The sequence below is a fragment of the Lepisma saccharinum genome, chromosome 3 (genome assembly GCF_977018435.1).
Source record: "Lepisma saccharinum chromosome 3, izLepSacc3.1, whole genome shotgun sequence".
NCBI lineage: Eukaryota > Metazoa > Arthropoda > Insecta > Zygentoma > Lepismatidae > Lepisma > Lepisma saccharinum.
Window position 1 is genome coordinate 33,171,223 of NC_139231.1, and position 25,645 is coordinate 33,196,867.

A 25,645-nucleotide genomic window follows, 5' to 3' on the forward strand; every position below is an offset into this window, starting at 1 on the left:
TTTTAATATGTTTCTCCTTGGATAATGTGAGCTGAGAAATCCGTTCCTTGGTTTAAATTTATAATGTCCAAATTGTGTTCGTGTCATCTTACTGCCATTTTTCTTGATGTTTGTCCTACATAATCCTTTGAACACGAACAACTTATATTATATATTCCTGTGATTTCCACATCTGGTATAGATTTTCTCATATTTGGGATTTATAACTTAAAAATGTGATACAAATTATCATCTAAGGTAATAATAAGAACAGACTGCTTGTTTCACAGTTAAGTTGCTATGTTACAATGTAACAATGGCAAGGTCCATTGTATAACTGATTTTTTTTTGTTAAAATTTTTTTAGCCATTGTTATAACTGTATCTTTTAATCAAACTAAAAATAAATATCTGATGAAGGGAGCATGTGTTCTGCTGAAACATCACAACAAAAAACTGTGTTTTTATGCTTGTAACAACTGTAGACTACAAGAAAAATAATTCTACAATGCAAGCAATGCGTACATACAAGAAAAAACTTTACATATAAGTTGAAACTACATTTTCCTGCATTGTGTTTATTAAACTTCAGGTTCCTGAAAAACATATCCTAATCAAGGATCCACTACATATTAACAAAAGACTCTGCTCTCTCAAATGTCTCCTATAAATTTTAACTTTATGTACATTGTAATTCTCTCTCTCAGATCAAAACTACAAAGTTAAACCTGGCGATACACAGAAAAAGTCTGCAAATGGTTAATGCTCTCACTTTTGGAATAGACAGATTCCTAAATTTCATTGTTAACCCAACACCAGTGGCGTGGCGTGGGATTTTTAAAACTGTTACCGGTTATCAGTAGGACATTTAAGGAAGGAGCCGTAAGACTTGGGCGCCTCCCCACCTCATGCCCCCCCCATCTCTTCCAAGTAGTTCGTAAAATATTATTCTGGTACGATTGCAATTCAATACTAGATTTTGATAAAGTTATTAATCAGGGGAAAAAAATGTTGGCATAAGCACTAAAGTGAAATCACAAACATTGGTTGTTGACACAATAAACATTAACCTAATAAAGAAATACGTAATTTGATACTTACAGAAACATCAAAGACTACTTATAGAGTAGATCAATCCGACGACTCTTCTTTGAAAATAGTTCTATGATGCTGTCATAAAATGAAGTTTTCTTCTTGAGATCTCGAAGCAGGTTTTTTTCTATTGCCATCCATGATAGACCCGGCAATCTATTCTGTCCTTGGGTGCTTCTCTGATAGGTGTGTATACGCCGCAAAGCGGAAAAGGATCGTTCTGCTGAATCACTTGTAGCAGGAATAGTTAAAATCAAACAACACAATTTGGTTACTTCAGGTAACGCCTCAGTGAGTCCAATGGTATGCAAGTGCATGTTTATGTCATGAACTGATTTGCTTCTAAATTCAGGAGAAGCATATATGTATGCAAGTTCATTCTTGAGGCGTATCATGTTAAAAAACTGTCCAAAGTTTCTCAAAAGCATGCGAAGCGCTTTTTCTGGGAAGTGTTTTGAATAAGTTATGAATCCATCACAATCAAGCAAGGCCAAGAATTCCAATTTATCAATATCTGCAAATTTTGTTATAAATTGACCTTTCAACGTATCGGTGATTTCGTAGAAGAGCCTCCGACAGATGTCTTTCTTACTGATAGAAACTCCACTAACTTTTAGTCTCTTTGACTGTTGCACACTCACACTTTCATTCAGATTTTCCATTTTCGACCACAAAACGTCAAAATTGTCACGCATTCTTGTAAGGCTGTCAACAAAATCACTGATTTTCTTTTTGCAATACCCAACATCATGTATTTTCTTTTGCAGAACACTGAACAAAATATCGGCTTTTGGAAATATAGCATGAAAAACTTTTAACATAAAGTTAAAATCAAAGTTTTGAAGGGTTCAAAAGTATCCTGCTGCACAAGCTCTAGTTTCGCCATCCCATTCATCCGTGTCTTCCATCATGGACTTAAACAAACTTGTCAATTCATTTTTACAATTGAAAACCACCTCAATTATTCTATTCCTGTAATTCCACCTTGTGTTAGAAACTGACGGCAATCGCCTTTTAACTTCACGGTCTAGAGCTTCTGTTCTTTTCGATGATTTTGAGAAAAAGAAGATAAACCTGAGATTGTTTCAAAGAACACCTTACATTCTTTTATGAATTTAACGGATTTTTTCCAAAACTAGATTAAGTCTATGTGCATAACAGTGCACGAATATTACCTATAAATATTTCTGCTTAACAAGAGTTTGTAGTCCGCCAATTTCACCGGCCATGACTAGAGCCCCATCATAAGTTTGTGCGACGAGTTTTGTACCACAATTGTAGTCATCCACATAGCGACACAGAACTTGAAATAACCGAGCAGATGTTCTGTCAGAGCTTACGTCTAAGAAACCTACAAATCTTTCTTGTACGTTTCCTTTCGAAGTGACATAACGGAAAATGGTCGAAAGCTGAGATTTGTTAGAAACATCCGTCGTTTCATCCATTATTACAGCAACAAACGCACTCTCCTTAACTTCTTTCTTTATTTCATTCATCATGCGAGACGAAATGCACTCAATAATATCATTTTGGATGTCGTTTGATGTTCCTGAGAAAACTGTAGAGGTTCGCAGGTGATGATTCAGTTTATCGTCAGTTTCGGCCATTAAATGAAGCAGTTCCACATAGTTTCCTCGATTCAAGGAATCGTTGGTTTCGTCGCTTCCTCTGAAGGGTAATTCTTGTGTAGCTAAGTAGCAAGTGGCACGAATTAGACATTCTAAAATATATCTATTTCTTTTAATGTTGTCATTGTACCACTTCGGATACTTACTGTGTTCATAACACCTTCCCCATGGATTGCAACAAGTCTCAATCAATGTCACTAGGTCTATTGAATCACAACGTGCACCTAATAGTTGGTGAGATTTGCAATCTGCATGTTCATTATTACAGTTTGTTACACTCACCATGTGAATAGGTTGGCAGCGCCAACTGCTCCAGGCAGTTACCTACACCACTCTGAACACAGCAAACAAATTGATTGATTTGCATTATTTTACTTCGCTTTTTATATATATATATATATATATATATATATATATATATATATATATATATATATATATATATATATATATATATATATATAATCTTCTGTAGTAGTAGTTGTGCGTTTGTGTTTTTTCTTGTGTGGTGGTTGTTATGTGTTTGTGTGTCTTGTGCAGTAGTTGTGCTGTGTAGTGTGTTTGGGTTTGTCTTGTGTAGTAGTTGTGGTGCCTAGTAGTCTAATGTGTTTCTGTTTGTCTTGTGTAGTATCGGTGGTGTGTATGTATGTGTCTTGTGTTGTAGTTGTGCTGTCTAGTATGTTTGTGTAGTAGTTGTGCTGTCTAGTATGTTTGTGTAGTAGTTGTGCTGTCTAGTATGTTTGTGTAGTAGTTGTGCTGTCTAGTATGTTTGTTTTGTCTTGCGTAATAGTTGTGCTGTCTAATTTGTTTGTGTTTGTCTTGTGTAGTAGTTGTGGTGTGTTTGTGTTTATATTTTGTTATAGTTGTGATGTGTTTGTGTGTGTCTTGTGTAGTAGTTGTGCTGTCTAATGTGTTTGTGTTCGTCTTGTGTAGTAATTGTGCTGTCTAATGTGTTTGTGTTTGTCTTGTGTAGTAGTTCCTCCATTCATATTGGGGGTTAGGCGTAGAGCTGACAACTCTGCACTGTAAAAATACATGTCAAGAAACAACAATATAAGGCCATGGATGTTCCCAAGGTAAAATATTCCGGAGGTAAAATAGTCCCCCGTTCGGATCTCCGGGTGGGGACTACTTTGGGAGGTCTCTGGACTAAGGATAAGATCTACATTAGGAATAAATATATTAAATTAGGCACCTGGAATGTTCTGAGCCTTTACCGGCCTGGGGCATTTCAGTGTACAGTTAATGAGATAGTTAAGTATAAATTAGATGTAGTAGCTGTCCAGGAAGTTAGGTGGCCAGGAGAAGGGAATTGTAAAACTAAAAATTATACCTTTTTCTATGGTGGTACTGAAAATCATAATTTTGGAACAGGCTTTTTTATAAATAATAGAATTATCTCGGCTCTTAAAACAGTAGAATTTATTAATGATAGGATATCATATGCAGTTTTACAGGGTAGGTGGTGTAAAATTATTTTAATAAACATACATGCACCAACGGAAGATAAAGATGATAATACTAAAGATGATTTTTATACAGAGTTAGAACAGGTCTTTGATAAATTTTCTCAGTATGATATGAAAATTCTGTTAGGTGACTGTAATGCACAGATTGGCAAAGAAGAGACATTTAAACCCACGATTGGTAAAGAAAGTCTTCATGAATTAAGTAATGATAATGGTATAAGATTGATTACTTTTGCAACCTCAAAGAATTTAATTGTGAAAAGTACCACTTTTAAACATAAAGATATCCATAAATATACCTGGTGTTCTCCAGATGGTAAAACTCATAATCAGATAGATCATATTCTCATTGATAAGAGAAGGCATACTAGTATAATTGACGTTCGTACACATAGAGGTCTGACTGTGCCAGTGACCATTATTTAGTAATTGCTAAATTAAGAGAAAGACTCTCAGTGATAAATCATAAGCAACAAAATCTAAAAGTTATAAAATTTGATACAGGAAAGTTTACTGATGAAAGAATTAAGAAAGATTACCAAATTAAATTGTCAAATAGATTTGATGTGTTGCAGGATTTAAATGATGATGAAAATATAAATGAAACAGACGTAAATAAGAATTGGGAGCACATACGTAATGCAATAGAATCAGCAGCTAAAGAAAGTATAGGATACCATAAACCGAGAAAAAGTAAGCCATGGTTTGATAATGAATGTCATAATCTAATAGAAATAAGAAATCAGGCTAGACTTAGGTGGTTAAATAACTCTGATGATACAAATCTAAACAATTATAATAGAATAAAGCGAGAAGTTAACTGCACGTTTAGAAGTAAAAAAAGAGATTACTTGAAAAGCAAAATTAACGAAATTGAAACAAACAGCAAAAATAAAAATATCAGAGATTTATATAAAGGTGTAAATGAGTTTAGAAAGGGGTGGCAACCTAAAGTAAACTTGATAAAAGATAAAGACGGTGATTTTCTAGCTGACCCAAGTGATATTCTAAATAGATGGAAGAACTACTTTAATGACCTTTTAAATGTCCATGTAGGAGATAAATCAGAAGTGAATGAAGTACACACAGCAGAACCTTTAGTTCCAGAACCTAACTTGACTGAAGTTAAAGATGCTATTAAAAGGCTAAAGAATAACAAAGCACCTGGCATTGATTTAATACCAGCTGAGTTAATTAAATATGGTGGAAATTCATTAATATGTCAAATTCATAAATTAATTTGTTTAATATGGAAAAAAGAAGAAATCCCTCAACAGTGGAAAGAATCCATAATTGTTCCTGTGTTTAAAAAAGGTGATAAAATGAACTGCAATAATTACCGTGGAATTTCTCTACTCTCAACAACATATAAAATATTATCTAACATTCTTTTAACAAGACTAACCCCATATGCTAATGAAATTATAGGTGATTATCAATGTGGATTTAAACGTAACAGATCAACTACAGATCAAATTTTTCACATCAGACAGACACTTGAAAAAAAGTGGGAATATAATCAAAATGTCCATCAGCTATTCATTGATTTCAAAAAAGCATATGATTCGGTCAAACGAGATAAACTATATAATATATTAGTAGAGTTTGGAATACCTAAGAAGCTTGTTAGTATGATAAAAGTATGCACCAGTGAAACAGAAAGTAAAATTTGTGTGGGTATTAATATGTCTGACAAATTTACAATTCATGATGGGTTAAAACAAGGAGATGCATTATCTCCATTGCTCTTTAATTTTGCCTTAGAATATGCTGTTAGGAAGGTAAAAGAAACTAAAGAAGGACTAAAATTAAATGGTGTGACTCAGTTGTTAGCATATGCAGATGATGTAGACTTACTGGGGGATGAAGTGAATACAATTAAGAATAATGCTAAAATATTTTTCAAAACTGCTAAAGAGATAGGTTTGGAAGTTAACAAAGAGAAAACTAAATATATGCTTACAGGCCGAAACCAAGTGTTAGGTAATAATCAAAATCTAATTATTGATAACAACTCGTTTGAAACAGTTTCCAAATTCAAATACTTAGGAGTAATATTAACAAATGAAAATTATATTAAAGAGGAAATAAAAAGTAGGCTTAATTCAGGAAATGCATGTTACTTCTCTCTTCATAAACTTTTGTTTTCTCGTTTAATATCTAAGAAACTAAAAGTTAAAATATACAAAACAGTAATTTTGCCTGTAGTATTATATGGATGTGAAGCTTGGTCCCTTACATTGAAAGAGGAACATAACTTGAGAGTATTTGAAAATAAGATCCTTAGGAAAATATTTGGACCTAAAAGGGATGAGGAGACAGGTGAGTGGAGAAGGTTACATAATTTAGAACTACATAATTTGTATTCAAGTCCAGATATTATTAGAATGATTAAATCAAGAAGACTTAGGTGGGCAGGCCATGTGGCACGAATGGGAGAGGAAAGAGGAGTTTACAGGATTCTTGTTGGGAAACCTGATGGTAAGAGACCTGTAGGAAGGCCAAGACGAAGATGGAGGGACAACGTTGAGATGGACCTAAGGGAAATCGGTAGGGATGGAAAAGAGTATATAGATCTTGCTCAAGATAGGGAAACATGGAAGGCCTGTGTTGCTGCAGCCATGAACCTTCGGGTTTAAGAAGGCTAGAGAGTTAGTTAGTTAGTTAGTTAGTTGTCATTGTACTTATCCACAGATCTCTTAAAAGCTTCGATCAAAGAAAAATCAATCCTTGTTTTACCAAATGAAGCTAGGGAACACATTGATGCAATATGTTGCTTCGAGATCTCGTGCCGTCCCCTGATGGTTCTGAAGTTTTCCATGTTATCCACACCTGAATTCCACACTTTTTTTCACCCGAAAATAGAGTACATGGCCAACAAAACAGTTTCGACAACTGCACACATCCACATAACCACGGATAGTCGTTATACCACGAAACATTGAAATGTCAGTCATATCCAGCAGACGACTTGGTTTTCAAATCGTTCAAAATCGGCGTTGGCCTTCCTTTCGTCACAATTTCGCTTTTTTCTGCAAAAGAATGCGAACCGAAAGATTTCTTCAAAATATCTTCTATCGCACAATTACACACACTGTTCAGATAGGACGAACCCGACACCTCGGAACTCGGAGCAAGCTCCATTTTGCTTGTTAATTAATTTATAATGCCCGAAAAGAACACAAAGACGAAAGACACCACTCACAAAAATCGCACTGCACAGTCCCTCCCGCCAACCATTGTTTACTTTTGTAACACGTGAAGCACCCTGTCTCCCTTGACCACCCTCTCCTCTCAGCATCGGCGCTTCCCCAATAGCCAATATTTCCTTCGGAACCTTACACTGCAATAAATCTATTTCTACTACTGTTGCCATCTTAGTTATTTTGAAACCAGATTTGCCTAAATCTTGAAACTTTTCATTTCAAATAAGACGTATGTAGAGTAGGTGTCTTCATTTGTTTCCTAACTACTCCCATTCCCATGTTTCGCTAAATCCACAGAAATCTTATCTCTGACACCACTACTATTTGGTATATTTTACGTTCCTTGCTACCTTTAAGGCTTTCGCTTTATAGGATAATTGTAATCGTGACGATGAGGATGCATGGTGAGTTATTGAATTAAAATTATTATTATTTTGTGTATGTAATTATTAATTTTTATAATTATGTAAGTAAAAGAATAACAACAAACATTGAAATACCCATTTCTTACTGAGGATTCGAACCTGCGACACCTGATACTTTAGAGCGTGCTAAGATAACAATCGGGAAATTATGCTTGTAAGTATTGTTTTCACCCAAAAACAGTTCTACCACCTCAAAAACATTGCTTCAATCCGAAATTATCGCATTCCTGCGTCAATCTCAATCGGCCCTTTCAAAAATTATCAAAAATTCCTGTAACCGAAATAATATTATATGTGTGAAATATAGAATTTTAGGTTGACATTTTTAGAAGGACAGCGGACCCCTTGACCATCCCCATCCCTCTTCTCTCCTCTCCTTCTCGCCCATGATTCGAAGGTGGACAAAGAGGACTTTCGTAATCGCTGATATTTAGTGTAAATACAAAAGATCACTTAGTAGTTTGCTTTTCACCAGTTTGTTCTTTATTTTGTTTTCATTTGTTTTTTATTTTGATTTAGCATTTTAAATTCCACTTTATGCATAGTAAGGATAATTGGGACTGGACCTACAGTTTAAAGTAGGATCCGAACCACTTGCGCTTCCGCCGGGTATCGAAACCGGGACCCCTTGATTACAAGGCAGCGACGCTACCACTGCACCATCGTTCCCCAGTGTGACTGGACACCTTCAGAGTACGATAGAGTCGATTAGGCAACTTAGCTCCTTTCTGTCAATTGAATATGGCAACAATGATCTGTATCCAGTAAGGATCACCGGCAACTGCGGCGGCTACACAGGCATGCCAAAAACCCACCTCCCCTTCTTGCGGTCAGTCTTTGCTGCTACGCGAAGTCTTCCTTGCGGTGGCTCAGGGCCCTTTCCTCATGTTGCCTGTGGAGGAAAGAAAATAATGTATACTGGATAAGATCCGACAAGGAAAACAAAATGGTAGTGATAGGCAAGAACGAATATGAAAGAAAAATGGAAGAATGTTTCTGTTGTAAGACTTTGAAATGGTTAAGGATAACCCAACTAATAAAATCAAAAGTGAAATTGAAAAAGGGGTCGAAACAAGCATAACCTTGGCCAGATCTGGAAAAAAATAAATTAATTGAAAGTAGCAAGATAGGTAGCATCCCAATTGTTTTTGGGATTCCAAAAACTCACAAGGAAAGAACTCCCTTAAGGCCCATCATACCAATGTATATGCCCCTGGGATTCATCTTAGCTAAAACTTTAGTTAAACGAATCAGGGAAGTGGGGGAAAAAACCGAACACACTTTGAATTCAAGGGAGGTGAAAAAAGAAATAGAAAAATTGGAAATAACATCCCATGATAGAATTATGAGTTTTGACATTGTAAACCTATATCCCAGTGTTCCTAGAGATAAGGCAGCCGATTGTCTACAAAGGTGGCTTATGGAAAAAGGGGTGGACGTACTAGTAGCGTGGGAATATGTAAGATGGTTCCAATTGGTTACAGGATATAACTATTTCCGCTTTAATAACAACATTTATCTACAGAAGGAAGGTTTAGCTATGGGAAACCCGCTTTCTGGAATTATCTCCAGCATTTTCTTGCACTACATTGAAAATGTAGCCTTAGAGCAAGTAAAAGGTGAGGTCAAATTTTTTGGAAAATATGTCGATAACATACTGATAATCTGGGAGGATAAAGGCCTAAATAGAGCATTTAACATTCTGGGAGAGCAAGAGGATCGCATCAGGTATACCAGGGAGGAAACGAAAAAATGGTGAAAGTAACTTTTTAGACCTCAGAATTGTTAGCAACAAAGGAAAAGTTAGGACGGGAGTATTTCATAAAGAACTAGCAGGAGACATATACATTAAGAAAGAATCAGAACGAAAAACAATGTATTTTTGAATTTTTATATTATGGCAAATAGACAGTACAATCAAAAGGAGGAACTGTTAAAAGAGGAGAAATGTATTATGAGAATATGAAGTAGGAATGGGTATAGGGAGAATGAAATGAGAAGGATAAGAAGAAGTGCTTATAAAATTTGTGAAAGGGAAAAAAGAGAAACCCATAGCAAAAAGGAGAGTGAAATGAGAACTAATAATGAAGATGAAGAAGAAAAAAGAAAATACAAGTTCAAGGGAATCCCATACTTTAAGAGTGTCTCAGAAAAAATTGAAAAAACATTAAGGCAAGGAGGGACAATTTCCGATAGGTCTTTCTCGCTGGGGCAGCTGCTGATCACTGTTGCCAACTTCACTCTTTTGGAGCCAGATCTGGCTCTTTCGTGCACTCATTTGACTGTGAACTGTGGCACCTGCCCTCTGCCCCACTATGATGCCACCACTGGCTCCGGTCCATAAATACCAACTTTTACCATGAGTATACATTTTGCGCGTGACGTGATATTCGTATAGCTATAGGCTGCGTCATCCACCTCCTCTTTCCTCCCCATGTATTTTTATATATAGCGCTGTGGCTAAGATGAAAATTTTGTTATCCGGGAACCCTTTATTTTCGATTTTATATTAACATCATTGGATTATTGAGATGGGTGATGCCGCCAAATCTACGCGGTGAACACTAAGAATAAATTGCCATCACTTTAAAGCTAACGGTAATAGCAGCACCCCCACCCCTTTGACAACTAAAATTACCCTAGTAGGCACTTTATGCAGCCTTCGTTAATCTAGCTCTTTGAAAGTCCTCTTTAGCTATATTAATGGTGAAATTTAGCTCTATTATGCACATCAGGTTTGGCAACACTGCCAGGATGGCCGTAGGAGGCAAGGAGAAATGCACTAGGCTTATGGGACCATTATTTTATTCGTTCTCTCGGGAATATCAAACATCTGATGACGTAGAAAAGTACATGGACGGAAAAAGGACACGTTGAACTATGTCATAGTAGTAGGAAAAGTTGAAACTCCCATTTGATGAGCCGTAACTTGAAGTTGAAGTTGATGTCCCATAAGGAATACATGGGCGGTAAATACTAATTCATCATATTTTTCAAAAATCGTATAAGGCTTAATAATCAACTTAGGAAACCGCTTCCACTTGCCACATGGGGAGAAATTCATACTCTTCATTTCTGGCGGAGATCTTTTTTAGTAGCATTGCTCATTCCGACGATATTGGAATAAATACATGCCTGGTGCGTAATTGTCCCCTCTTCGCCTTAAAAGAATATAATATTAAATGCGGGATGCAAGTCCCTCATAACATTGAGAAACACTTTACCGAGTATAAAAGGGCAGGAATAGAATGAGTTAAGGAAGAAGAAGAGAAAGGAGTGTATAACATTAGGTGTAGTTGCGATAAAGAATACATTGACTAAACGGGAAGAAGTATGAAAGTGAGGTGGAAGGAGCATGATAAAGACATTAGCGAAGCAAGACCTAGAACGGGCTTATCCGAGCACATCATAGAAAATTCACACAAAATTAAGAAAAGAGAGGTTATTAAAAGGGAAAATAAAGCCATTAATAGGAACGTATATGAGTCAGCCAACATTTGCAAAGATAGAAAAAGAAAACTAAATAGGGAGGATGGAAACCTCGATGAAATTTGGATTAATATGTTCAAAAGGTGGGAAAACGGCAAAAAGAGAAACAAAATAGGTTTCCAGGTTACTCCAGAGGTAGTCCGTGTGGCTCGGGAAATACGAGAGTTCGACCCGGAAGTGACGTAGGTGGAGAGGGGAAGCAGTTAGGTGGGAAGGAAATAGCCTGTGCCAGTTTCCTGCATTTCATAAGGAATCAAGAGCTGGTAACCACATGGAGGTCAGGGGAATTGGGATTTTATAGTTTTAACCATTTTTAATTTGTATACATGGATTTTAGTGAACAATGATAATGGGTATGGATTTTACTTTCAAACAGGGACAAGTTTTATCTACAGGGTGATTATAAAGTTTCGATCCATTTCTGTGAAAAACAGATATTAGAATCAAACCAATAATGAGAATGGAAAACCTAACACTTAGTAACACATAAACTATCAAAACTTCTACAGATAATGTAAACCCAACCTCAGAGTAACACATAATCCATCACAGGTTGCACTGAGCATTTATTCCAAATGACAAACTCCCAGGGAGTTTTGTGTGGACGTGCAGGGTGGTTATTTGGAATAATGCTCAGTGCAACCTGTGATGGATTATGTGTTACTCTGAGGTTGGGTTTACATTATCTGTAGAAGTTTTGATAGATTATGTGTTACTAAGTGTTAGGTTTTCCATTCTCATTATTGGTTTGATTCTACTACCGTTTTTTCACAGAAATGGATCAAAACTTTATAATCACACTGTAATTATCTTTCACCATTTCATACCCGAAACCATTTCCTTGACTGATAAACTTGACACGGCATGCCTAGAAGTGCCTGAAGAAGGGGGCAGTTGAACCCCCGAAATGTAGCATATATCGACGAAGGAGACTGAAGTTGGCGTAAGTAATTGACCTTTACCTTATATTTTTATTTATTTATATAATAAAAATATTTTTTTTTAATATTTGGTAGAGCAATCTGGATTTTGAGTCCTAGATGACCCTGCATTTTTCATGAAATTTTTTACAGAAATTCCAATTGTTTTCGATAAGACTGTAACAGCAGCAACTTTTTCCTGACTGTACAAAGTTTTCTCTAATACATTTTCTTTAGCAATACAATAACTAAGGATAATGCTAATATTGTTAATGAAACAAACTGTGCATAATACATTACTTTATTCCTACAAAAATGTGCCTATTGACTACAATAAGAAATTCATTATACAATCCTAAAGTATACTTTCCACAGTCTTCACAAAAAAAATCACAGCTATTATGCTACATGTAAAAGTGTCAGAATGTACATTAACATGTAAAATACAGTGCATCACAAACTGCAAGGAATATAAGCCCCGCGACAGGTTAAGTTTGCAGCAGGTTTTATGTATCAATCCACTCTAGAGCGGCACTCAGCATCCCCGTGCAAATCTTACCTTAACCGCTGAGCTGTTCATATCACAGACAGTGAGAAAATTCGCAGTATTGCAGCGGAACTATTTTCTCCGCGCACATTTGGGTCTATATATGCGAAAAGTTGCTGCAAGGTTAACCTGTCGCGGGGCTTAGTAACACCACATTTCATGGAAAAGGGTGTGCACACATATATGTAAAAACATATCAATCCGGTCTCACTATGTCCCATTTCTCTCCCAGCCTCTAAGTTGTTGTTTAAGTTCATATTTTTGCTGTACCTACAGCTTCCAAACATTCCATATGATATAGTTAATTATTTCATTCTGTTGCAGTTATCTTTTCTATACTTTCTCTCATTGACAATTCTTTCAGTGTTCCCTTTCCTCACATCAACAATCCAGTGTTTTCACACACTCCAGGAGTTCACTAGTTTGGCAATTCCAAACACGTTGGAAGTTGTTCTGCAAGGTTCTGGAAAACATGGAATGTTGTTTTCTTTAAAAAAAATGTTCTGTAGTTATCAAAATCAACATCTATTTACTTCATACTCTACTGAAACGGATTTCTATAACACAACCGGAGCATGCAAAAGTTTCCAAATTTTCAATTGTAAGCACACGTCCAAAGCAGCAGAAAGTTTCCAGGATATTTCAGGTATAAGGAAAGTTGCAGAGACATAACTTGCATTAAATGTGTTTAAAACAAGCACTGCTGTGAAAGTTTTTGGAAAACACGGTGGAAATTTTGGGGAAATTGTAAAGGATCTGTTGGGAAGGTTGAACATGCAATAAATATGGTGCTCTTCAACACATCTACAATATCTTATTCACTTATCACAGTAAGTACATGTTGTGTGTTAATATACAACAGCAAATGGTGAGTTAATATTATTACAAAAAACATGCAAAAAACACAATGTGGTGCAATGATACCAAGAAGGTGATTACTTTATTAAAACTACTTGTGCCATGCTAAAATATCACTAAGAAGAAAGAAAAATTGTGCTTATTATGTTTGTATACTGCATTTTTCTGAACATAGTATAAACATGCACTTTAAATATGGTAAATGATCTGTTTCTGGGACCTCAAGTAGCAGATTATAGCGAAAAGTTTGTGGAAAATCATTCAAGACTTGAGGTAAGAATGTCCCAAGAAATTAGATAAGACATTCTGGTGTTGTCAATTCAAGCAAATATAGATTCGTTGTTCAACATACATTTTGATCATCTAAAGGTCTCTGTTTCAAGGAATGAAAAATGCAGTAATGCATTAATATACTCAAAAGAAACATTACTTATTACCTTATCTGCAAAACTAATTATAAATGGTTCAATTCACTTCAGTGATCACTGCCTCTCTAAAACTTGTTTACTACTAGACATGCTTCCAGTTTGTGTTGTGTTGGCTGTGAGCAGCTAGTTGCAATGCCATAGTCTGTCTCTGGTGTTAGTCTTCAACCACTAGGTACTAGCTGTTGTGAGCAGCAATGGAACACAGTGGTTACAGACAACACAAACTGACACCAGTCAAGCAATAAAGCAACATGCTCCTGAGTGAACATGGCAGTGGCTACCAAAATTAATCACACCACCAACAGTTTCACAAATAAAGAAAGTACCTGTTTCAAGTTCAGTAAGGGCTTACAAAATTCCAATACTTTAACATTTACAACAACACAATCAAGTCGCATGTACAAACTTCATGTAAGAATTTTACACTAAATGGACATTGCACACAATTAGCTAAGCAGAATCCCACATAGGTGGAAATGTGAACAGGCAAAAATCCTGAATGTGAAATAAAGAATCTTCACATGACAAGTGAAGCAGGTATACGTAACATCAATGAGTGAAAGCATCATGCAATTTCCAGTGCATTCAATTACAAAGCATTCTCCTTATGTTTATAATTGCAAGTAATAAATATCAACTATTAGCATATGCAGATGATGTAAATACAATTAAGAATAATGTTAAAATATTTTTCAAATCAGCTAAAAAGATAGGTTTGGAAGTTAGCAAAGAGAAAACTAAATATATGCTTACAGGCCAAAACCAAGTGTTAGGTAATAATCAAAATCTAATTATTGATAACAACTCTTTGGACCAGTTTCCAAATTCAAGTAATTAGGAGTAATACTAACAAATGAAAATGATATTAAAGAGGAAATAAAAAGCAGGCTTAATTCAGGAAATGCATGTTACTTTTCTCTTCATAAACTTTTGTCTTCTCGTTTAATATCTAAGAAAGTAAAAGTTAAAATATACAACAGTAATTTTACCTGTAATATTATATGGATGTGAAACTTGGTCCCTTACATTGAAAGAGGAACATAAATTGAGAGTATTTGAAAATAAGATCCTTAGGAAAATATTTGGACCTAAAAGGGAAGAGGAGACAGGTGAGTGGAGGCTACATAATTTAGAAGTACGTATTTATATTTTTGTCCAGATATTATTAGAATGATTAAATCAAGAAGACTTAGGTGGGCAGGCCATGTGGCATGAATGGGAGAGGAAAGAAGAGTTTACAGGATTCTTGTTGGGAAACCTGATGGTAAGAGACCAGTAGGAAGACCAAGACGAAGATGGAGGGATAATGTTGAGATGGACCTAAAGGAAATTGGTAGGGATGGAAAAGAGTATATAGATCTTGCTCAGGATAGGGACAGATGGAAGCCCTGTGTTGCTGCAGCCATGAACCTTCGGGTTCGAGAAGGCTAGAATGTTAGTTAGTTAGTTAAATATGAACTACTACTTACCTTTTATGCACCATTTCCCTCTCTGCTACCTTGGACATCTCAGCACCAGCCTTCAATATGGATGCTGGCAGGTTTGCAAGGCGAGCAACATTTAGGCCATAGCTCCTGTCTGCCCCTCCTTCTTGTACTTCATAGAGAAAAGTCAGGCTTTCAGATGCCTCATCTGTTGTCTCATCTGCAATCAAGAATCATGGTATTAGGAAAACATGAAGCTGAAGTGAAAGAGTATTCTATGTAACATGGGTAAGAAAAGAAAGAAATTAAAACCAGTCAATATAATTTTTATCCATCATCAATGTTGATGCTTGTGCATTTTATCTAAATTTAATCTGCATAGTAGGGATGAACTGACAAGAAATTGTTGCCAATATCGAAAGAAAATTTACCAACATCTATAAATGACCTGATGTAAAACTATATAAACGTTTCATAAAGAAAAAGAATGTATCATTCACATTATAACATATAAGCAGATGAGTGCAATAGTTTTGCCTCTGAAAGAGAAAATGTGTATTTCGACATATACTTTACAAAACCAGAGCAATTGAATTACACTTTTGTATTAATTTAAAAATAACAAAATTGAAGAATTTCGAAGTAAATTTACACAATTATCTGTGAAGGCCAACCTAGAGAATAAAATATGGAAGAAAAATTGATTAGAAAATGTGCAGAAAATTCTTCATTTCAAAAAGAAGGTGTTGGTCTTCAAAATACCACATGCCCCTATCCCATTTTGGCAACTTAACATAGTTTTATGGAGGGAGTCCACCAAGGATCATGGTCCACCAAGCGACATAGTTTTCAGCATAAAATTCTTCCAGGAATGGAGAATTTTGGGGCCAATAGAATTAATCTCTTTAGAACAACCGGTCCAGCACCATGTCATACCATTTATCATCCCATATCGTTTATTCATTAATATGCATATGATTTTATGACATACTCCAATAACAAAACATATAAAAAATGCTTTTTATAAAAGCTTTATTTTAAACAAATGGTCTGCAATGTGTAATGATCGGATTGATCAATACTGGTATTTTGGTATTATGTTAATTAATTGCTGGCCAGCTACAAGGTAAAGAGTTAATTAATATGTTTCCATGTGTGTATTTTTATATGTTATTGCACAGAGTAACCTTCCACCAAACCACCTCTCATACAATTTAAAAAATACTGACTTTAACAAACTATACAACAAACTATCGGTCGTTAACTGGGATACACTAAAACTCTGTGATAACGTAAACGAAATGACAGATATTTTTTACAACATAATATACGAAGCATTTGACGCCTGCATCCCCTTAAGATGCATAACCCCTCCTAAATATCCATGCTGGTTTACCGCCAATATAATTAAAAAAAATAAAAGCAAAGGCTCGCCACCAAAAAAATTGAAAAAAAAAAACGTAGGTTCACCATGCCAACAAATTTAAAGAACTCAGAAAAACAATCAAAAAATAAATATCAGCCACCCATAATAATTACTTGTTCGACATCGAAAGCAATATTCAAAGTGACCCGTCACTTTTCTGGTCGTACATAAATCGCAACAGGCAAAATAAACAGTTTCCAGTTTCTTCAAAGAATGAACCCATACTAAACCTGAATACCGTTGTTGATGAATTTGTGAAATACTTTCAATCTGTGTACGCAAACAATACGGCAAAGTACAACATCGTGATCATGGCGGGGCACACAGTGCAAAACGTTAGATTCGCTCAACATTCAGATGATCAGCATATCTGAAATTGAAGCAGCTGTAAAAAAATTAAAGCCAAAGATGTAGGCGGGGCCAGACAAAATCCCACCCTACATCTTCAAAGGATGTGTAGACATTTTTAAAAATCCACTCTTTATTATCTACAATGCGATATTATCTTCTATGCAGTTTCCCGAATGGTGGAAAGTTAATGCTGTATGTCCAGTACCGAAATCTTTGGACAACAGAAACATACAAAACCATCGACCTATAGCTCTTTTATCTGCCCCTGCTAAAATATTTGAGCAAATCTTATATTGCCACATATATAACCATGTCAAAGAAACTTTTTCTGAATACCAGCATGACTTTCTGCCCAACTGCTCAATAGAAACAACCTTTGGCGAGAAACTCCATTATATAAGCACGGTGTTAGATGATGGGGGACAGGTGGATGTAATATACACGGATTTTTCCAAAGCCTTTGACACTGTAAATCATGATGTACTACTAAGTAAATTGGGCACTTTCAACTTTTCCCTTCCCCTCAGGAAACTTATGGTGTCATATTTAATGAATACAAAACAATATGTTTCGTATAAAGGTCACACATCCAGCAAATCTCTAGTACGTTCCGGAGTACCTCAAGGGTCCAACATAGGACCTCTTCTCTTTCTTCTATTAATCAACGACTTACCAGAACATTTGATTAGTTCTAGGAAACTGTTATTTGCAGAAGATCTGAAATTATTTCAAAGAATAAAAAATATTGAAGACTGTGTGTGTCTACAACAAGACATAAATAGGTTGACTGCGTGGTGCTTGTGCAACGGTCTTTCTCTTAATGCAGCAAAATGCTATTCCGTTCCTTATTCTAAACAAAGTATGATCTTAAATTTTCAATATAAACTTAATAATACCAATCTAAAAAAATCTGAAACAGCAAAGGACTTAGGAATATATTTTGACTCTAACAAGGGAGGTTATCTAAGTGTCCCCCTCCGATTTCCATGAAACTTGGCAGATGTATAGAGGGGCCCAAAGGAAGAAATGTGTTTTTTTGTTTCGGCTAAAAAACGGTTTTAGGGGGCAAAACCTCCCCTCTAATGTCAAGCTGAGGACAAATTGAAGTGGGGATCTGACCCCTGTGTCCCCCTCCGATTTCCATGAAATTTGGAAGGTGTATAGAGGGACCCAAAGGAAGAAATACATATTTTTTTGTTTCGGCAAAAGAACGGTTTTAGGGGACAAAACCCTCCCTCAAATGTCATGATTGAAGTGGGGATCTGACCCCGGTGTCCAACTCAGATTTCCATGAAACTTAGCAGATGTATAGAGGGGGCCCAGAGGAGGAAATATGTGTTTTTTTTGTTTCGGCTAAAAAGCGGTTTTAGGGGGCAAAACCCGCCCTCTAATGTCAAGATGAGGACAAAGTGAAGTGCGGATCTGACCCCAGTATCCCCCTCCGATTTCCATGAAACGTGGCACATGTATAGAGGGAGCCAAAGGAAGAAATACCTGTTTTTTTGTTTTGGCTAAAAAAAGGTTTGAGGGAGCAAAACCCCCCTCAAATGTCAAGATGAGGACAAATTGCAATGGAGATCTGACCCGTGTGTCCCCCTCAGATATCCATGACACTTGGAAGGTGTATAGAGGGGCCCAAAGCAAGAAATACCTGTTTTGTTTCGGCTAAAAAAATAATTTAGGGGTTAAAAACTGCCCTCAACTGTCAAGATGAAGACAGATTGTAGTGGGGATCTGACTCCGAAACCACGTAAATCTGGCATAGGAACAACATGCTCATATAATTATAATTGGAACACACACAGCACAGAACTGTAGGATTGTCGGTACCAAACGCAGTGCAATTGTAGAGATATGCTGAATTCATAGACACCGTTGTTCCCGGATAGCCATGGGCATAACAATAGACAGATTAAAGCAGGGCAACGGAGCATCAAAATAGCCACACACGGGAACCATAACCCTATCAAGCATGACCTAGATATCATATAGGTGATATCCATAGCCAAGGACACAAGAGGATAGTTCCATACATGAATACACAGCATGTATAAAACATTTATTACCACCAGGAAGTAACACGAAACAACGTTATGGTAACCGATCTGCCAACACAAAGTAAAGACAAGCACCCATGCATCACATTGAAAATCGCCCCTATTGTTGCTTCCACGGTGTCAATGTACATACTCGTCACAGTAATGGTACTCCTCAAAAAATTATTTAAACATAATGTTCGGTTACACCATGCACATCTGATTGCTGCCACTGCACCACAAACATCACATATCGGATTACTGTCACCACCAAAACAGAATGCCACCGGAATCTCAATTGGAGGTGGCCTTTCTGGAAGATGCCCACTCTTATACCATGCGTATTGGAAAACGTGTCGAAACCTGGGTGAGGACAACTGGTTATGTGTGAGTGATTGTAGTTTGATAATGTTATTGCGTAGGTGGAGATTAATGTCACTGTGTAGTAACAGGACAAGATCGGAAAACCGTCGCACAAAATTTTTCCAAATCCTACATCCATACAAATCTAATGGTTGGAGAGTGCCAGTCAATCCTTTAGGTAATGTCAACAGAGTAATGTTTTTGTCCCGTGGTCTCACCTCTCACATAACAATATCACTATGTCCACTCCACGAATCCAAAGCAGAGCATGGAAATCTGAGGGGGACACAGGGGTCAGATCCCCACATCAATTTGTTCTCATCAGAGGCCTGCACAAGACCTGGAGCAGACCCGTTCGCGAGACATCGCTCCTGAAATGCCATGCAACCTGTGCAACACCCTCGCTTGAGCAGCTTGTATGCCCACCTGCCCAGATCGTTCCTGGCAGGCATTGTAGACCCGCCGGGTACCCGCAGTCTTATAATACCTAGTAGGTCTCAGTTCGTTCTTTCCATCAACTGCAGACCCCTCCCTCTGCATGACGTAGTTGCTTCGAGTAGAAACTGCACCGGGCCCACACCGTTCTGCAGTGTTGCCAACTGCAATAGATTTGCACTACTTAAAAAGGGAACTCGAAGCTTCGTAAGCCACATCATCAATGAAATGAGATTTACGAATGTTGCTACCCCCCCCCCCCCACACACACACATTGAAATAGGTTTTCCGTGGCACAGGATCCATAAGTATATGTCGTAAATAACCAATATACGTATATATAGTGATATAGGGCAGGACTGAAACATGTCACGTTCGACGCTGAGGTCGCGAGTCGAACAACACACTGTTCTACTGCGAACACCAGGGCCATAGCCAGCCAGGGGCCAGGGGCATTGCCGTTACCCTCGTTTGGGGGGGGAAGGGCAAGTACTTGGATAAACGTAACAACAACAACAATCACAGTAATAAAGTAGCATGAAAGGCATTATTATCCTCATAAATCACGCAAAAAGGGGGTAGAAGTCGGTTCTCACGTATTTGTGTTGAAACAGAGGATTAGAAATATTTTTTTTCAACACGTCAATTTCACATTAGCTAATAATGGAAAACAAGCACACAAACTATTTTTGAAAGAAAGAAAGTGCATGATAAATGCATTCCGAATGTACATACATATGGCATGTAAAATTTCCATCTACAATATTTTCTTTTCACATGGAGCGACGTATTACATAATTAATTCATCCAACTCGTAACAAACCAACATTAATAGCAAATAATATCATGGGCCGCCATAGCATTCTCTGTTTTAAAACTTTTCTCACTTAGATCGTTCGGCGCTCAGGGCCGACTCCCGCTACCCCTTTGCTACGGCATTGAACTTGATGAGACTTGTACTTTAATGTTTGACCCCCACCCTGACCCCTCCGCTAGACAATTTCCGTCCAAGGTTGTGAGCAATGCACCCTGCCCCCTCTGGTTGCGCCACTGGGTGCCTGGTTAAGGCACCATGCAATGAAAAACAATTAGTTTTCAGTGAGGAGATTTTTGTTTGCTCGATCATTCATTTAGATAAATGAAACTGTAATATTGCGTGCATTTCCTGGCAATAAGATAAAAACTGCTTACGCTGAACTGAAATCGCTAAGTATATAAATTCTCCTTGGAGAAGAAGCTCCTCCTAGGACTTCGTAGGATTTAGTAGCTACGTAAGTAGGCAACACTGGCTGCAGCCGTCCACGTGGTGATGAAACACCTGGAGCGACACGCTGCCGGAGGGCTGTTTCCTTCCAGCAGGTTTTGCAGGCGCCCGGGTCTTGTTGAATGCCCAGGTACCTTGTAAGCGCAGAGCGCCTTGAAGAACAAGATCCCGGGTAGAGACGCAAGTCGACTCGTTGCCGTGGGCAGGCGAGCAGGTAAACCTGTTATCGCGTGCAAGCGGGCAGTGGGTAGGTAAAAGGCAGACTATGCTGGCCTCTAGTTCTCATCTTGACACTTGAGGGGAGGTTTTGCCCCCTAATACAGTTTTTAGCCGAAACAAAAAATATGCATTTCTTCCATTGGCCCCTTCTATACACCTGCCAAGTTTCATGGAAATCGGAGGGGGACACAGGGGTCAGATCCACACTGTAATTTGTCCTCATCTTGACATTTGAGGGGTTTTTGCACCTAAAACCGTTTTTTAGCCGAAACAAAAAAACACTTATTTCTTCCTTTGGGCCCCTCTATATAGATGCCAAATTTCATGGAAATTGGAGGGGGACACAGGGGTCAGATCCCCACTTCAATTTGTTCTCATCTTGACATTTGAGGGGAGGTTTTGCCCCCTAATACAGTTTTTAGCCGAAACAAAAAATATGCATTTCTTCCATTGGCCCCTTCTATACACCTGCCAAGTTTCATGGAAATCGGAGGGGGACACAGGGGTCAGATCCCCCACTGTAATTTGTCCTCATCTTGACATCTGAGGGGAGGTTTTGCCCCCTTAAACAGTTTTTTTTAGCCGAAACAAAAAAAAACAACATGTATTTCTTCCCTTGGGCCCCTCTATACACCTGCCAAGTTTCATGGAAATCGGAGGGGGACACTTAGATAACCTCCCTTGTAAGCTAACTTTCACTCACCATATTGTAGAGATATGGTGATTAAAAATACGAGAAAACCTCGTCAAGAGATTATTTTATGCTTGTTTATTCACTGGAATATGCTCCAGCGAGCAATCTCAAGAATGCGCAAACTCCGTAACTTCCTTGAAGCATTGACTGAGAGGCAAATACGTGGATCTAACATGATCCAGCATGTTCAAAAGTTGTAATAACCTTTCGAAGCAAAAGATTATTAAAGCAAGCTCAGCTTGGAGCTGGCTGTCATTACTCTTATATTACTAGTACACATTACAACAAACTAAACTACGACGACGGTGTACGAAGTTTACGGCTGCATAAGCATGCAGCCATTCGCGCGGGATTGCTCGGAATAGTGAGTCAAGGGTCACAGTATCGAACCTTGACATCAGTCACAATTTGGTTTGCAAGAAGCATATGGACAATAACATCATTCGCCTACCAGGTATGAACAAGTGTAAATAATCTTAAATTCAATCTTCCATATCTCATTCCTCTTAGTCGGAGCAGGTTCAACTCACAAGTATATTTAAGCTCTACCTAAATGTGTTATTGAAGCATCCCTGTGACCTCAGATCCCTGGTAAGACGGGATTACAACAATATTAACGAAGTAATAGGCAACGCTTACAACATTATTAGAATGGGCAGAGACTTTCGAGACACCCAAACACTTAAGAGTGGCCTGGAGGTTGGCATGAAGGTAGTTTCCTGGCCCGATGTGATACAGAGACACCTAGCGACATATCACAGGACTAGGAATTCTTTTCGGCTGTCCTAAACCAGAGGCCAGTGAACCTTCCTCCCTTCACCACCCCCTCCCCTCCTCCGTGACTCCCGCAGTGAGGTTTCCAGGAAAAGGGCACCCACCTGTTTCTTTTCATTCTGGTTTCGGAGGCTAAAACTTCTTCACTGGCAAAGCAATTCGCATTTCACTGCTTGCTGGCTGACTCTTGCATGGAACGAGAAGAGTTGCAGGCTCCCGAGACAGAACCTTCATCGCTGAAGTTTTGATTGAATAAATTTGGTTGATTACAGTGGCTACTGTAATTATGTTGAATTTTCTTGTTGAGGTTGGAATTATCAATTGAGAGTAAAGAAGGAGGTAGGGAATATCAGTTTAAAGAATGTAATTTTTTTGTAGTGGGTGTTTTTTTTATACAACATCGATATATAATAATAATAAGGCAAAAATTAGTAACAGTTATTATTTAAACTATTAACGAATGAAAAAAGGTAAAGGTAAAGTGCTCCCCTGTGCATAGCACCACGCCATGAAGGCGTATAGGGGGTGTGGGGGTAACGCCCCACACTTTCTTGATCCGGTCGTGAGTGGGGGTGATGTGATCAGCACCACGCCCCTGACCACCTTTACCCCCCAGGGTTTCCCCCAGGTACCCATGTTATTCGACGCTGGGTGGGCGCCGGGGCCGCTTCCAACGTTAGAAAAGTTCCCGGATTTGAACCGGCCGGGGATCGAACCCGGGAACTTGAGCATGGTAGTCAGACGCGTTACCGACTGAGCCACCGCGGCCACACTATTAACGAATGGAGTCCCTATAATAATTAGAGATGGGCAGGAGCGAAACTATCTGGAATTTAAAAAGAGGAAACGTGGACATGCGTAATAACATATGGAAAAACTGAAAAGGACAAAGACGGACAAAACAATGTAACAAAATGTACAGTAGTAACAAAGATGTCAGGAAACAATAGTTTAATATTGAACTTACACTTTGATGAAGTAGTTTTCCTTGTTATGATCTGAACTAAGTCCCTTTGCACAGTTCTCATCGTTGGAGTTCATAGCAGCTTTAATTGGCCAAGGTTGATTGATTTTTATTTATTTTACTTTGCCTTTCTGCCACTCTTGGTTAATGATGATATGATGAAACTGATGCAGAGATGCTCACAAAGGACAAGTATGCCCAGACCGGATTCGAACCCGGGACCACTGCCATCATTGCATCATTGAGATAACCACTCCACCACGTGGGCCGGCTAATCGGCCAAGGATGGGGACAAACTCTCAGTGGTGATGTGGATGTGGAAACATATGACCAGTTGCACTAAACAAGATCCTGCATCACATTAGTTGCTCTCTCCTATTGTGATTTTTCCCAAGTGAAATTTCAGTCCAACTAATTATAGTATGGTCTTCAAGATCAGCAGAATTTCGAGGCCCAGCCTCTGTAGACCCGTGGTACTACAGCCCCTGAGGGCCAGGGCCCACCTACCGACTGCCGGCCTCACTTCCAGTCCAACCAGTTACGTGCAGTCAGCACAACGAACCTCTAGTCTTTGTTGTAGGTTTCCGTGACTCATTCATAGCTTCCCAATCTCAATCCTGCGCGCATCCCGTAGACTGACCTCAAAGCATGATGCATCGGACCGTACAGTCACGATGCAGAACAGCAGGCCCGTAGCCAGAATTTTATTTCGGGGGGAAGGCTCATCCCTTATCAGCAGCTGCCATCTAAGAGCAAAAAAGTGGGGAATAGAACCCCTGAAGATGAATTTCTCAGTATATTACAAGTTATTGTACAAGATGTTTAATGTAAGTAAAATTAATCACCACTATACCCTATTTTAATTACAAATTTGTAGGATTTCGGAATGGTCTTCAGCCTCCCCCCGGCCACGTGCATGTGGAACAAAATATACGTAAGTGCTGATCCCTTATTCTGATTGGCGTTTTAAGAATAGAATTCCCTTCAGAGCATCTCTAAGACATGGTCTTTTAAAAATCAGTTCTAGAGAAGAAACCTTGTCCAATTCACGTTTACAACTTGTTTCCTTGTGTAGTTTTTAAAGAAGAGAAAAGTTATCACAATTGGTAATCTGGTGAACAAGATCGACGTCGAGTATGTAATTGAAACCAAAATTTTAATGTACGTACCACGATGTTTTTACTGACTGAAAAGTTTTTGTTTCCTAATTTTGATTGAGCAGAGGTGGCTCTCTCACTGCACCAGCCGCTGCCAACCCTATGCTAATCGTTTGAGTATCTTGAGTTTGAGTTTCTGTTACTTTATATACAGATAGACTAATCAGAACTGGATCTACATTTATAGTGGAGTTGAACTAACTATTAGGTGTCCACCGGATACCAAACTTGAGACATTTTGAATTACAAGGGTCACCTTTACCATTATGCTATAGGGGATGCAAAATATATCTGAAACTAAGACGAAATTTTGAATGGAATGTAGAACGTAAGAGGCACCATTCATACTGAAGGGGAAGAAGCCAGGAAATTCTCCCTCCCCTTTCCTAACCTGTAAATATCTAATTTGATTCTCAGCGAAGGCAAGAATTTTATCCAATATTTTATATCGCTTTTGTTATTGTTAATGAAGAATTCGAAGTAATAATTTGTCTTTAA

General features: G+C 38.0%; 1 protein-coding gene across 2 annotated transcripts in view; it reads right to left on the minus strand.

Annotated features, from left to right (window-relative positions):
* Positions 1-12,902: 12,902 nt before the first annotated feature.
* The window catches only part of LOC145984962 (DNA mismatch repair protein Msh3-like), a 107,665-nt gene continuing 94,922 nt past the window's right edge, over positions 12,903-25,645 (minus strand). Inside the window, exons 19-20 of one of the 2 annotated variants that reach the window (XM_083118406.1) lie at positions 15,510-15,684; positions 12,903-13,217 (exon numbers count right to left, since the gene is read on the minus strand). In XM_083118406.1, coding sequence (XP_082974532.1) covers positions 13,136-13,217; positions 15,510-15,684 — 257 coding nt within the window. In that variant the 3' untranslated portion in view covers positions 12,903-13,135. Of the gene's footprint in view, positions 13,242-15,509; positions 15,685-25,645 lie in introns of both variants that reach the window. The other variant, XM_083118405.1, reaches the window with a different exon arrangement.